The 13,257-nt window shown below is 45.7% G+C and overlaps 1 protein-coding gene across 2 annotated transcripts in view; it reads right to left on the reverse strand.

The window, feature by feature from the left end:
* Positions 1-12,304, reverse strand: part of trim9 (tripartite motif containing 9) — a 38,651-nt gene extending 26,347 nt beyond the window's left edge. Inside the window, exon 1 of one of the 2 annotated variants that reach the window (XM_084380557.1) lies at positions 11,139-12,304. In XM_084380557.1, coding sequence (XP_084236683.1) covers positions 11,139-11,975 — 837 coding nt within the window. In that variant the 5' untranslated portion in view covers positions 11,976-12,304. The remainder of the gene's footprint in view (positions 1-11,138) is intronic. The other variant, XM_084380556.1, reaches the window with a different exon arrangement.
* Between the last annotated feature and the right edge of the window lie 953 nt (positions 12,305-13,257).

Raw genomic sequence — 13,257 nt, forward strand, 5'->3', positions numbered from 1 at the left:
GTACCGCTGCTTCGGATGAGTGCGATGACACACAAATGCTCCTGTTTGGACAGTGGGAAAGAGAGGGGCGTTCATGTATGTGAAGCGAGGTTGTGTGAACAGGGAGGTGACGGAGCGAGAGGACGCGGCCTGACCCTGTGGGAACATCGTTCGGTTGACTGAACAACCGTCAACTTGGGGAGCGTATTGTCTCCTGGGAGGAAAAGAGGGTACTGGGCGTTATCTGGGAAAAAGAAAGGAAAAAAAAAAAAATCACTCGAACTCCGGAAGAGGGCAATAAAACCTGGAACTAGCTGATACAGTGAAAAAACTCTGTGAAAACAACCCTGTGTCAACCCAGCTCCTGGTGTCTGACGTTAGACGGTCAAATGGGAATGTGTCTGCGGGGCCAACAGCTGACCTTTGACCTCAGCGTTTGGGAAACCATGACAGCTGCCGCTATCATGAGCGTACTGCACAGAGGGACAGTCTGAGCGGGTAACAGCTGAGCAAAGACTGAATGTAAACTTTGCTGGATTGTGTAGGACTTCAAGAAGCTTCCTCTTTGTTAACTTGGGACTCGTATATCAACATCGCTAGAGACCTGCACGAATGAGAAGATATGACATGAATGTTTCTCCCATACTTGTTTGTTTGTCCCGGGGATATCTCAAAACCCTACGGACAGACCTCTGAAGACAAAGAGGCCTTAAAGGAGATGTTTTTTTAGAGCTGCAGCTGATAATGCAAAAAAAGACACATCAGTTTCCCTTATACTGTCGATTGCTGCTGCTGTGTATACCCCCTCTGTCTGAAATGCTCTGTTTTAGCTACTGTCTCTTTAAGGCCCCCCCTTCTGAATACCCAGTCTGCTCTGATTGGTCAGCTCACACATGCCTGAGCAAGTAAAGGAGATGTACTAAATCTATACATACCAGACTAACCACAAGGTATAAATCATGCAAATGTGTGACATAGTGACATATTTGATGTCACAAAGTCACAGAATTAAAGGCGGGGCTACTGACGAGGCGTTTAAGGAGCAGTGTTTCCCGTGGGAGAGAGGAGCTTCCGTTGGTGTGGACTTTGATGTTTTTAACTCTCCAGAACTTTTACATGAACAAGAACATATACAACACACTGAAGGATAAAAAATAAAAACGCATTCTAGGTCTCCTTAAAGACCTATCTCCTCGTAAACATAAATTGAGGACATTTCTTGGATTGGAGGGGCAGAAATGATTACATCGAACTTAAAATGTTGAATTCAAACCCAAAATAGTAAAAACAAAAGCACACTCTCTGCATCCTTGCCTCCTGCTGTGTTAAGATACTCCAGCTGAGCCTTATTTTCAAAGATGGGACTATTTCAGTCTCTAAATCAAGCTCCATTTCACTTGGATCACTTAGTCGCCATTATCGTTTTAAGACCCTGCCAGTCACACTCATCTTAAACGTTCACCACACACTGGTGGTTTCATTACAGATCTGTCAGGTCTCTCACACCTGACCTTTCAGCTGTCCTAAACCCGAATCCAATTTCTCTTTCAGCTTCTCATTTTCCTCCCCGTGTTATAGGGACGTTGAGGGAGCGCCGGCCCTCGCTTGGTCCGGTTAACAGTCAGCGTGTGTTCGGTGACAGAGCAGATGAAATGAAAAGCACTTGATTGTCTGTAGGCGTTTTTCCACAGTGTCTGTTCGAGAGCCTGCAGAGCTCACTCCTCAAAACCAGGTCAAAACGTGCCGTGAGAGTAGAGGCTGTTTTATTTCCACACAGCTTACGGCTACTTCCTGCTTGGTCAAGACAACGGTGCCATGGCTGGAAGGTCGGCATGTGGAAAAACAGAGAAAATGTGTTGAAGAGCACTACGGGGCAGAGGCCACAGCTTCAAAGGTCGACATTTGGAAACTGTTGTCAAGCTTTCTTTTCTCTCCAAGGCAGTTAGCTGGGCGTGCTAACGTTTACAGCTTACTTTAGAGGAGATAAACACATCCCCGACACTTCTGCTTTAAGTTTTTAGTGCTGGAAACGAGATGGTACCCTCCAAACTCTTAGGAAACAGTCAAATCATCCGTACGATGAATGATGAGAGCTGTTAGTGGTTCGAGGGCCCATTCAAGGTTATTACACTGATGCAACATGAATTCAAGCTTGTTTAGGGAAATCAAAGCATGCAGTATTAGTGGAGGAAAAAGGATGTTTGCGATGAGCTATGGAGGATTTGTTGAGGTGGTGGGGGGTTTAGGATGTCCTGCTATTTGGGAGCACTAATCATCTCAGTAATTAAGCCGAGTGGGAACACGTGCATGGCATGAATAATTCACCAGCAGCTCCAGGGCCGTTTGGTATGCTTCATTTTTCTTCTCTGTGGCCGAGCGAACTAGCCAATCTGTCACAGGAAAGCGAGGATGTCAGAGAGGCGTCAGAGCCAATTTGGATTTAAGCCCCCACTAGGAAGTGGGAAGTGCAAGGAAAAGGAGGAGGAAGGTGTAATGTCACAGCTTAAGCTCTTAAAGCCGCAGCGAAGGAAAAAGTATTCCTCCTCGATTTTGAGTTCCCTTAACCTACTTTCAAAAGGCTGTGTTTCCTCTCGCAGATTTTTTTAAGTGCCATGTTCCTTCTCAAAGCTTCAGGGTTAAGTACCTTCTCTGGGGTTCTTTAAACAGTCTCTTTAGCCTAATTTAATCCTGTGTGTAATACACAGTCGTTTGGTAACACACTGTAAACAGACGTAAACTAAGAGTGAGGTCAAATTCTGGTGAAAGAAAACTTCCACTAATGCTCTTTGATGAGAGAAAGAGAAAATTGATGTGATTTTTCGCAGCTTGATGACTGATTGTGTTCCCCCCCTACAGTATCAGTAACCACATGAAAGGTTGCGGTTGTTTACACGCACCGCCGCAGCCCTCAGAGAATACACTCTGAAATATTAAGCGGCCGACTTGATGATATTTACCGTCTCGGGAGCCTCTCTGTTGTTAAAAATTAAGCTCTTACATCCTCCGACACGCTGGAAGAGTTAAGATTTGGCCAGATTGTGATTCTCCTCCGTGTTTAACAAGATCCCATATGAAACCGTCTTCCACAAGCAGAACCCTAAGTGGCTGGTGCATTATTCATCGCTTATATCTGCCGTCATCAATAATGCAGAGCGAGTCATTAACTATCCACACACACACACACACGCGCGCGCGCTCACACAAAAAAAGCAGCGAAACTCGAGATAATAATGCCGAGGGCTTTTGAAAGTTGCCACAGTTTCTTCGTGTGAGAAACAGAGTCCTTATTTGACGGGCACATGGGACAGCACAGCAGGAAATGGGGCAGAAGTGATCTATTCTAGTCAGCCCTGGATTTATCTGGAGAGGGCGGCGGCGGCGGCGTCTTCTGCACATGATCAAGTTTGAACGTGTCAAACAGATTACACGTGGTCGGAAGAAGAAGTGTTGATATGTCCTGCCGGGTCATCGATTCAGGTTTTAAAGACCTGGTATTAACATCCATCCTGGGTGACCTGAACAGAAGTGTAGAGCTATGAGCCACAGAAAGAAAGAAATATCATCATGTATAACTTTGCCGAATTAGCAAGAAGGCCAAATAGTTCGATTTTTCTTCTAGGCAGCATTTCATGAAGTTTATAAAGTTCCTCACGACTCTACAACTCACAAAATTGAGCTTTTTTTTAAGGGAGTCTGGGGTCTTTCTCCACAGGTGACAAAGAAGTAGACAATATTGGTTACTGTTAACTGTATTTGGGAAATTTTACATGTTTACCATAAATAAAATGGTGCCTTTTTACTTAACGTAAATGCTGAGCTGCTAGATGTTTGGAGGTAAGACGTACTGAAACAGGCAGACTGGTACAGCGCTGCAGCCTCTGAGATACATGAATAACTATTTGCCTTCTCTACAGCACATTTGTTGGTAATTGCACGGTAACTGTTTAGCAAAAATGATGTTTTGGGGGTGCTTTGGCGGCCTGGGGAGCAGCAACATTAACTGTATAATAAAAGCTCCCCTAAAAGTAATTTCAAAAAGGATGTTTCTGCTGCTCTTTGGATTTAACATTTGAGCTTTAGCCTTTTGCTACCAATTTTTTTAAATCGCTGCAATCCTCATCTTCTCCTTTCAACCTCCTTTGATGCTGCGACAAACAGATGTTTTTGATCTCCGGGTCAAGTTCAAATAGGATATAAGTCGATTTGCTAATTATCCTCCTCAAAAGATTGTGAAATCCTCTCCGGGCGCCAGTTTTCATTATCCACTCTACAAGTGGTTGTTGAGCGAGTGGGAAGTTTCAAGGTCCAATACACCCACACAGGTGTTTTCCATCACCGTGGTGAAGGCTGTTTTTTTTACCAACTTCACTTCACTTCATACAAAGTCTTACAAAATGGAGGATAAAGAAGATAAAGAGTACAGAGCTGTAACATCACCACACTATGTGTGCTGGAAGGTGTAAGTTGCCTGACAGGTGCAGCAAAAACTCAAAGGAAAGAAAGAGAGAGAGTCAATAAAGTGCAGTTTGTTCAGAGGAGAGGAAATAAGTGAAAACACCTGTGTTGATGGACTGTAGGTGTGTGTGTGTGTGCGTGGGGGGGCTTTGAAGGACTGAGGCGGAACCAATTTTAAAAACCAGCCGTTAAGCTGTTTAAGCCGTGGATTAAATTATTATGGATATTAATAGTAGGTGAAGTAAAATGTGCTGCTTGTGTCAGGTGTCCGGGGACATCGTGTTTATTCACAGCAATGTAACGGAAAGTAAGACACGGACGGTCAGGGTGGACATCTTTTTGGTTTTTCATGCCTTATGTGTTGGATATCCCAATGCACACTTATAACAGACACCTGTCAGCCAATCAGAAACAATCGTTCTGATCAATTACGTTAATGATCACTATGTTGATGACGATTACGGCGATGGCGATGATGTAACCCGTCCTGATCATCTGCTGCACAGACTTCAGGTCGAGCTCACGTCTCATGCCACTGGTGTCCCCATTTTAATGTGGGCTGACTGTGTGAGGGCAGCCAGATGTAACGGAGCGTAATCAGTTATTCTGTTTTCTTTAAATGGAGCAAAGCCTCCCAAAGAATTTGACAACTTGCTTTGGGTTTGGACTCATTTATGTGCAGAGAAGAACAGAAGCATCCGATTCTTTTCTTTCCCAGTTGGGCCACAAAGGAAACTTGGCACAGTGGAGTTTGAAGGCATTTATCTTCCTCCAATTCCCCCCCGCCTGGAGCAAGCTGAAATATTCAGTCCGGTCTGTTTCCCCACCCAGAAAAGTTACGTAAAAAATATGTGAAAACAAAAACACCTTGAGTGCAGGAGCATACGGACACAGGAGTGTAAACTAGACGTGAAATATTCTGTTGAGTATCTCATCAAACTCGCCTCATTTACCCCTCTGCTCCGTCTCTGTTTCGCTTCCTCTCTTCTGCCATTCTGGGTCATTCCGCTCTCATTTCCCTCTTCTTTATCTCCCTCTTTCATTAACATTTACACAGCTAATCTCTCGACATGGCAGCTCGAGGGGTAAATATCACTGCCCGTAATGGAGCGGCGTCAAGCTAAACGGCTTTGAGACATCCAAGCCCCCCTACTGCGAGATGTCGTTCTCTATAGACCTCAGTCCCGCCTTTTGTCCTCCGTCTCATCCCCGTATCAGTGAATCACAGTCCTCCATCACGAACAATCGGGAAGCCGTGTCTTTTATCTGCGTGGAATCACTTACAGAAGGGACGACGTACTTACAGATTTAGTCCATGTTTTCGCCGCCGGGCCGCTATTGACTCGTCAGATTGACTGTAGGACTCAGCGGGGGCATTAAGGACTGATGAGAAAAAGCACTGACACATCGGGAAGCAGTTGGGTGATATATGGCCCTAATCCAGGATAATTCCCATATACTTAAACTGAGAATAGCAACAAAAACAAATGACGTCAAACTAACTGTTACACACTGATCACCCCAGAATCCTATACTGTTCATAATGTCATTAATCAGGAAAAACAGCTGATGTTAAGCCAAGAAAAGTGACATCGTGCTCACGCAGTTTAGTTTTGGGACAAAGGTGTTAGCAAACACATGGATATTGACGAGGAATATTGAGTTTTGGTGTCATATTTCTACTTATCTAATGAATCCCAGTCCAATAATTATCTCCTTACAGCTTTTGGTCTAGTCTACCAACTTATCAGAAAAAAAATATCTGGCTGTTTCACTGCTAATCGCTCCACGATGCTCGCCAGCTGGTCACCAAATGTGTCGAATCGGTTTGGCTGATGACGAATGAAAGTTAACCAAAACAATAAAGTCGTGGGCTGCAAGACCAAAACAATGAACTAAAGGAGGCTAGGGGAGCGAACCTTGAAAATGTTGTTTTCCATATTTATGTTTCTTGTTAGGCAGCAGCCTCTAGTGGCCGCAGTATTTATTACAACAGCAAAGGAGGAAGTCAGGTGAAGTAGTATAAAGAGTGAGGAAGTCCACATAGGGAGGAGGTCGGAGGTGGATGGTCAGGTCAAACAAACACATCTGTGTCCAGCGTGACACTCAAAGTCAACGGCGGGTTAATTGAACTTACGGACATATTGAAGTTACATCACATACATAATGTACTTAATTGTGCAGGTAGGTAAAGTAGTTATTTTAAGCCAAACCACAATATTTTCCTACTTAAACCAAACCAACCAACGACTGTTTGATGTCTAACTTTTGGTTGCAATTTTTTTGGTTGCACTGGTTGCACTGCACCTGCGAACATCCGAGTTGCTAATGAATGAATTCCCACCAGTTTCTGTGAGAAAGAAGCCGGACACACGTTTGTTTCGCATTCAAAGTCACCATCCAGTTATTTATACGCACAGGGCAGTTTCATGCTGGTCTTTGTCTGCGTGTCCTGAGTGTTGTGCAGCCACTCAGCAGGACCTACTGCTGCTACAACGGATCCAGACTGACAGTCAGCCTCATTACTATTAGCAGGAGCGAAGGACGGGGGATCCCGCCGCCTGTGTCTGGCCTTTTCAAGGCTTTTCCTCTTCTCCTGCTGAGCTCAGGCAGAGCTGCAGGTAGCTCATCCAGGAACAAATCAACTGCAGCTGACAACATCGACATCAATATGGGGCGAGACTTTTAATATTCGCCCCGGTACCTGCCCTGTCTGTCCTCATTAGGCTGCCTTTTGGGGCATATTGGATGAGAGCTAGCAGAGCATCCGTCTGTGTTAGCTGTGTGTCAGGGCGTGCAGGCCGCCTGTTTATGTCAGGAGGTGTAGGATCAAACGCATGGTGACATTAAAGGGTTGCACATGTGCACACTAAAAAAAAATCACCTGCAAATTCCTCCAATAACTCACTTCTACAACCTTCTGCTGCCGGCATGCAGAGCTCAAAGGGAAATTTTCAGGTTCGTCCGGGTTAACGTCTCCTCCTCTGCTTCTGATTATCTTTCCTCCCGTGGCATGAGGGCAAATTACTAATTTTCTGCTACAATCTTCGACTTATTTTCCGCACACCCGCGCATCTTTATAAGCTCCTACGTGATTAATCACCTCTAATTGCCTCTAAACACACTGAGGCGACAGAGCTTGGCCTAGATTGCATTCAGGGTCCTGCGCGACCTCTAATGACATGCGTGAAGAGCCGACGACCACTCGGCGCCTTTACTCGTTTTAAACGTGATTTACAGAGATTAACACAGACATCCTGTCACCACATAAAGCCCCCTGACACAAATCTGAAGAGGCAGACGAGAGCCGCACCAGTCACACTGCGTAGCTCTTAAATTTCCACTCGTCTTTTGTGACTGAAATCGACTTCGGAGACATGAAATTGATTACCAACGTGGTTTAGACACGGTCACGCAGTCCAAAAAAAAGGGGGGTTGGAGATGAAACGCTGCAGTTTTTATCGCCCGTACGATCAGCAGGAAAGTTGAAAAGACGTCAGGAGTAATGATCTGTAGCGTTCAACATTTAATTTAGTATGCAGACACACACGTACTGTCGAGGAAAGGAGGGGAAAGCCTGCAAAGCATCTGGGATGGATTCCTCGCGGGGTCCGGTATCTTAGAGACCTCTGCTGCTCTGCACAACATCAAGAGGGATTTGGTTGGCATGGCAGCAGGTGGTTCAACTCTTTCTGCGCGAGGAGAGAGAAATGTTTTCACGGAGACGGAGAGAGAGCACAGTTTGTCCCAACGTACCGAGACGACGACGAGGACGATGATGGTGCAGATTAAAAAAAGAAGAAAATCTCGGTTGGAAAATAGAAGAAGATCTTATTAAATGATACAAGAGCTGGAATGTAAATGCTGCAGGTGCGGATTTGAGATTCGTCGCTATGAAACAAGGCTGCAGTGTCTCGCTGTTGTACTTCCTGCATCAATATTAGACAGTGATGCAGCAGCAGCCCAGTCACACAGCACGATCAGACACCCAACAGCTTTGATCACTGTGAGAATAAAGGAAAAAGACAGATGTTTACGTCTGTGTTCATGTTTTATTCGTGTCCTCTTTTGAGGTTTATCAAGTATATGGATTTGAGCCTATAAAGTGAATACTAGAAGGTTTTGCATACGGCCAAAATTAATCCTCAAGGCCCCGACACACCAAACCAACATCAAAAAACTAGTAGCGATGAAGGCCGACTGTTGTGTTGGCTCGTGTCCCGGCCAAAAAGCTGCACTTGAACACAACGCAAAGACTACAGCCGACGGCCAACGAGCGTGGACGGTCTGCGCCTGCGAGAGAGGATATACGTCTCCATACTATGAGGTGCTGCTACATTCATCATTCAAAGATGGAAACCAGAATACTCAGGACTGCAGGTAATGATAAAGAAGTGTTTTTTGACACCACTCTTGCTGATACAGTCGCTAATAATCAAGAATACGTTGGATAGAAAGTTGCAAACGGCACGGATCAAGAGGCAGAGGTGAAAAATAAGGAGAAATCGCATTAAATGGATGAAATCATGGATACTAAAGATACGAAACATGCTCAAGAGGCTTTTCTGCTCTTAAAATCGACTGTACACAATCTTCCACGCACCAAACAACAGAGTCAAAGTTAGCAACTAGCTGGTGAACATAACTGAGTCCAAAACAGAGTTAACTGAAAGGTAAATGTTGAACAAACATTTTCCAGGAGGCCGGAGACACGAGGTGTGAGTCAGGAACCGTTTGCTAATATGTTCACCACAACTTTATAAGACAATCATATATCAGAGTTGTGTTTATATTTTGTTGCACTGCCCTCAAGTGGCCAAAAACAAACCGACTCATGCTGCTTCAATGATACCAAAAGCTGACAACTGCAGCGTGTGCATGCTGCTTTTTAACACTTGTGACCACAGGGTAAAAAAAGACAAAATAAAATGTTTTTGTATACCAAGATTGGGCTGAAAATGTCCAGCTATTCAGTGAAATGATGGTCATTTTTCTATTTTACCATTTTATGACATTAAGGTGGTGGGTAGGTGCAGCCCCACTTAAAAACTACAAAATCTGACTTTATATTCAGAAGATTTGAACTCAGAAATCAGAGTTTAACAGCCAGTAACATGAGAAGACCTGTTTCAGAGGAAGCCACCACTTTGGGTAGCTTCTTGAGTTTCAACACTGCATTATGTACAAGTACACGTGACACACGAGGATGTACAGTATGTCTGCAGGGTATGGAAAACAATCTCCTCTTCTCCCCTGGTGAATTGTGTGAGGAACACCCCGAAGCTCTGAAAGATGCCCATCTCTAACTCTGCCAGCTCCGAGCTCTCAGCCATCTGTCACAGTTAGCTTCAGATAACAGGTCAGGAATAAGCAGGTGTCACCAAAGGAGCCAAAAACAGGGCGACAGGCTGCGTACTGGCACAGATGCCCCCCCTGGTACCTTCGATTGGTTTCTAAAAATGCTCCTTCAGCTCTTCTTTTTTCCCCCAATTCGGTTCCAAGAAAGATGAAGCAGGAGAGGTCGGCAACTTCTCAAGCGATGGCAATTTGATGTGAGTGAAATGATCAACCCCCTCTGATTTTTCCATCAATTTTACAATTGCCTCGTACATCTGAGGTGACACACTATCTGACCACCATCTAGAAGAGATGATTGCACTGGAGGTCGGTTAAACGGCTGAATTGGAGACCAATTCTGACTGTAAATCACGAGGAGACGCAATGTGTGTGTGTGGGTGCACAAAAAGCTCAAATACACTCACCATATTTTTGGTTTTCACGTGGAAACCTGGAGCTACCATCAGCTACACACCACTCTTCCTGTGTAGGAGTACTCAAGACCGTCTATATCCAGCTCTACATCCTGCCTTTGCCTCTGCAAGCTGCGAGTGTGTGGAGGTGAGGGTCCCTGCTGCTGCAGAGGCGTAGATAAACTGAGCCCTGCAACAACTCTGCTTCCAAAATAGCCTCTCAATCCACACGGAGGGCCTGTATCTGTGCTCCACTACCGCTGGCTCTTATTAAAAGCATAGCTCCAATGTTAGCCGTGCCCAATGATCCCTGGGGCGCCTGTGAGTTGTCACAGCAGAGGAAGGAGTGGAACATATATATAGATATATGGAGAGAGAGGGTGAAGGAATGTGATGAGGAGACAGAGACAAATGGTCACTATGCAACTTCTCCATTTTAAGAGATAGAGCAGATGTGATGGAGGCAGATTCCTGTTGATAAAGGAGGCCGGGCTCCTGGTTGTCCACTCGTGAACTGAATTTCAAACAGAGCTGCTGCCTCCTGACAAGGTTTTTGCGCACCAAACACAGCACAGAGTTCCCACTCCGGCGACGTGCGTACTTCTCCTGTCTGCCTCACAAAGCTGACTGTAATGTGAGCTAGAGGTGTGTGTGGCGGAGGTAAATTTCAATCCACTTACTGTACTGTGCATTGTAAAGCTTTCATTTAAATCCGACGCGACAGACGGGAACATTCACGCAGCTCTGTGGATCCGCTGGATGCTGAGCGGAGCTGACAAGACAGCGCAAATCATTTGCGAGGCGGACTTGTTGCTCAGCTCAGAGGATGATGAATCATTGTGAGGAGAGGAGAGGCGACACACACACACACACACACACACACACACACACACACACACACACACACACAGAAAAGGACGCAAACAAAGATGTACAGCCTTTTTACGCACGTACCTTGTGCAGTTTCCACATTGCGCCCAAAGCTTTCACTTCATGCGTGCCGTGTTTTCCTTCCTCCAAGCACTGATAACACACGGGTGTCTTACACTGTACACAGTACATGCTTAGATTCTCCAGTTCGTGCTCTGTGCAAGTGGAGATTTTGCGGGGGCTTGCGCGGCGACTTATCCGCCCCTGCGCCGGCGGAACCAGGCGATGCTTGGCGAGGGGACCGCGGGGAGGATGGCACCGCAGGCGGCACGGGTCACAGTAGAAGACGTCGCACTGCTCGCACATCACCGTGGCCTCCTTTGGCATCTTCTCGCAGAGCTGACACTTGAGCGCGGCCGCTTTGCTCTGCTGGTACCTGTCCACAACCCCCTCCAGCACCCGGTTCTTGGGGAATCCGCGGAGCCCCCGGTCGTCCAAGATAAGGCTGCGGTGACACTGTGGGCAGGTGATGCAGGAGTTGCGGGGGATAGGCGGCAAGGAGCCGGGCTGCAGGAGCAGGTGCTGCTGCGGAGGAGGCTGGGGGACAGTCGGGGGGAAAACTCGCACCCCGTTCGGTGATTTTTGGCATGGGGTGGTGGGAGCGCTGACGAAGCCCCCATAGGAGCCGTATCCACTGTCCGCCTCGCTGTACAAACTCATTTTATCCAAATCCAGATAGTCATAGTCGGAGACGCCGGATCCGGAGGCTCGGCTGCTCTGTGGGGACTCGGCGTCGGGGGTCTGCACAAGGATATTCCGAGCACAAGCCAGGCAAATGTTGTGGGAGCACGGCAGGATGATGGGCTCCCGGTAAAAAGAGCCGCAAACAGGGCATTTTAACTCTTCCTCCATTTCATCCATGGCTGCCTGTGCGAGGTGAGAGATTCCTCCGCGGAGTGCAAACACGATCAGGAGAAGTGACAGCGGAGTCTCGGCTGCTCAGGCTGCTGCTCTGCTTGTGCGTAAACGTCGCTCCAGTCGCGTCCTACTGCGATCACTGCAAGCGCAACCTTGACCAGAGGAAAGGCATCGGCAGACTAAAACCCATACGGCACACTCTCCTCCAATAGGCGAACAGCATCAGCTCACACCGGGCTGCCATTGGACAATCAGTGGATTCCAAACACCCATTGGATGAACGGAGCGTCAGCGTGGAGAGGGACGCGTTAATGAGATTTAGACGGAGATGCAACAACAGATACGCTGCTGGTGACTGTAGACATGATTGTTTAGAGGATTAAAAGAGAAACAATGCGGGACTGTCCTTTAAATACCGCATCAATTAACATCAATTAACATGAATTAATAATCTGTTATGATGAGGCAGAAATGATAAGAGATAAACTGCAGAATGTTCTGGTAAATTAACCAAAGAAACTAGTGTTTTGTTTGAGAAAATGCTCTTTTAAGAGTCTGGCAGTGGGATAAATATACAGAGGATTCATCTGAACATCATCAATTACAAGTCCCCAATTATCAGTAAAAAGTATTTAAGTGAGTCTATCAAACGTTAAAATAGGATTTAAGTGTTTAATGATCTTGTTTGATTTCAGATTACAATATTGGATTATTACTGTCAAATATACGTCAGTCGCATCTTTTACTTCTTTATAAACTGTTAAAATACATTTTATCAGCTCATTGGATAATTCTTATTCAAAATCATCATTAGCAGAGTAACTTTAATTGCTCTAGGGCTGCATTTCTTCACACTATTGTATTATATTAGAGTTTGCACATCACAAGATCAAAGCCCAGGGTGACGTCTCCGAGCACTGTGACACGAAAAATGTCCAACACAAGCCTGATTTTTGTCATAGATCCATGTTTTATCCATGAAATTAAAAAAAGGTCGAAAAATGGCCGAGACCCGTCCTCCATCCAAATTTCATGAACATCCGTTGAGTAGTTTTTGTGTAATCGTGCTGACAAACCAACCAACAAACGTTCACAGGTGAAAACATCACCCGTATTTACAGTTCAGTTGTTTGGGTATGAGGATGTGTTGGAGCTGACAGCCAGGTGAGACACCTCTGATATCCATTGTTTACTTCCTGTTTGAACTGACATAACCAGGTAATTTTAGCGACCACTGGGATATTTTGCAGCCATCTTTGTGGCAACAAAACCGCACGAGCGGGAC

This window comes from Pagrus pagrus, assembly GCF_965226575.1.
Source record: "Pagrus pagrus genome assembly, chromosome: 18".
In the NCBI taxonomy this organism is placed as follows: Eukaryota; Metazoa; Chordata; class Actinopteri; order Spariformes; family Sparidae; genus Pagrus; species Pagrus pagrus.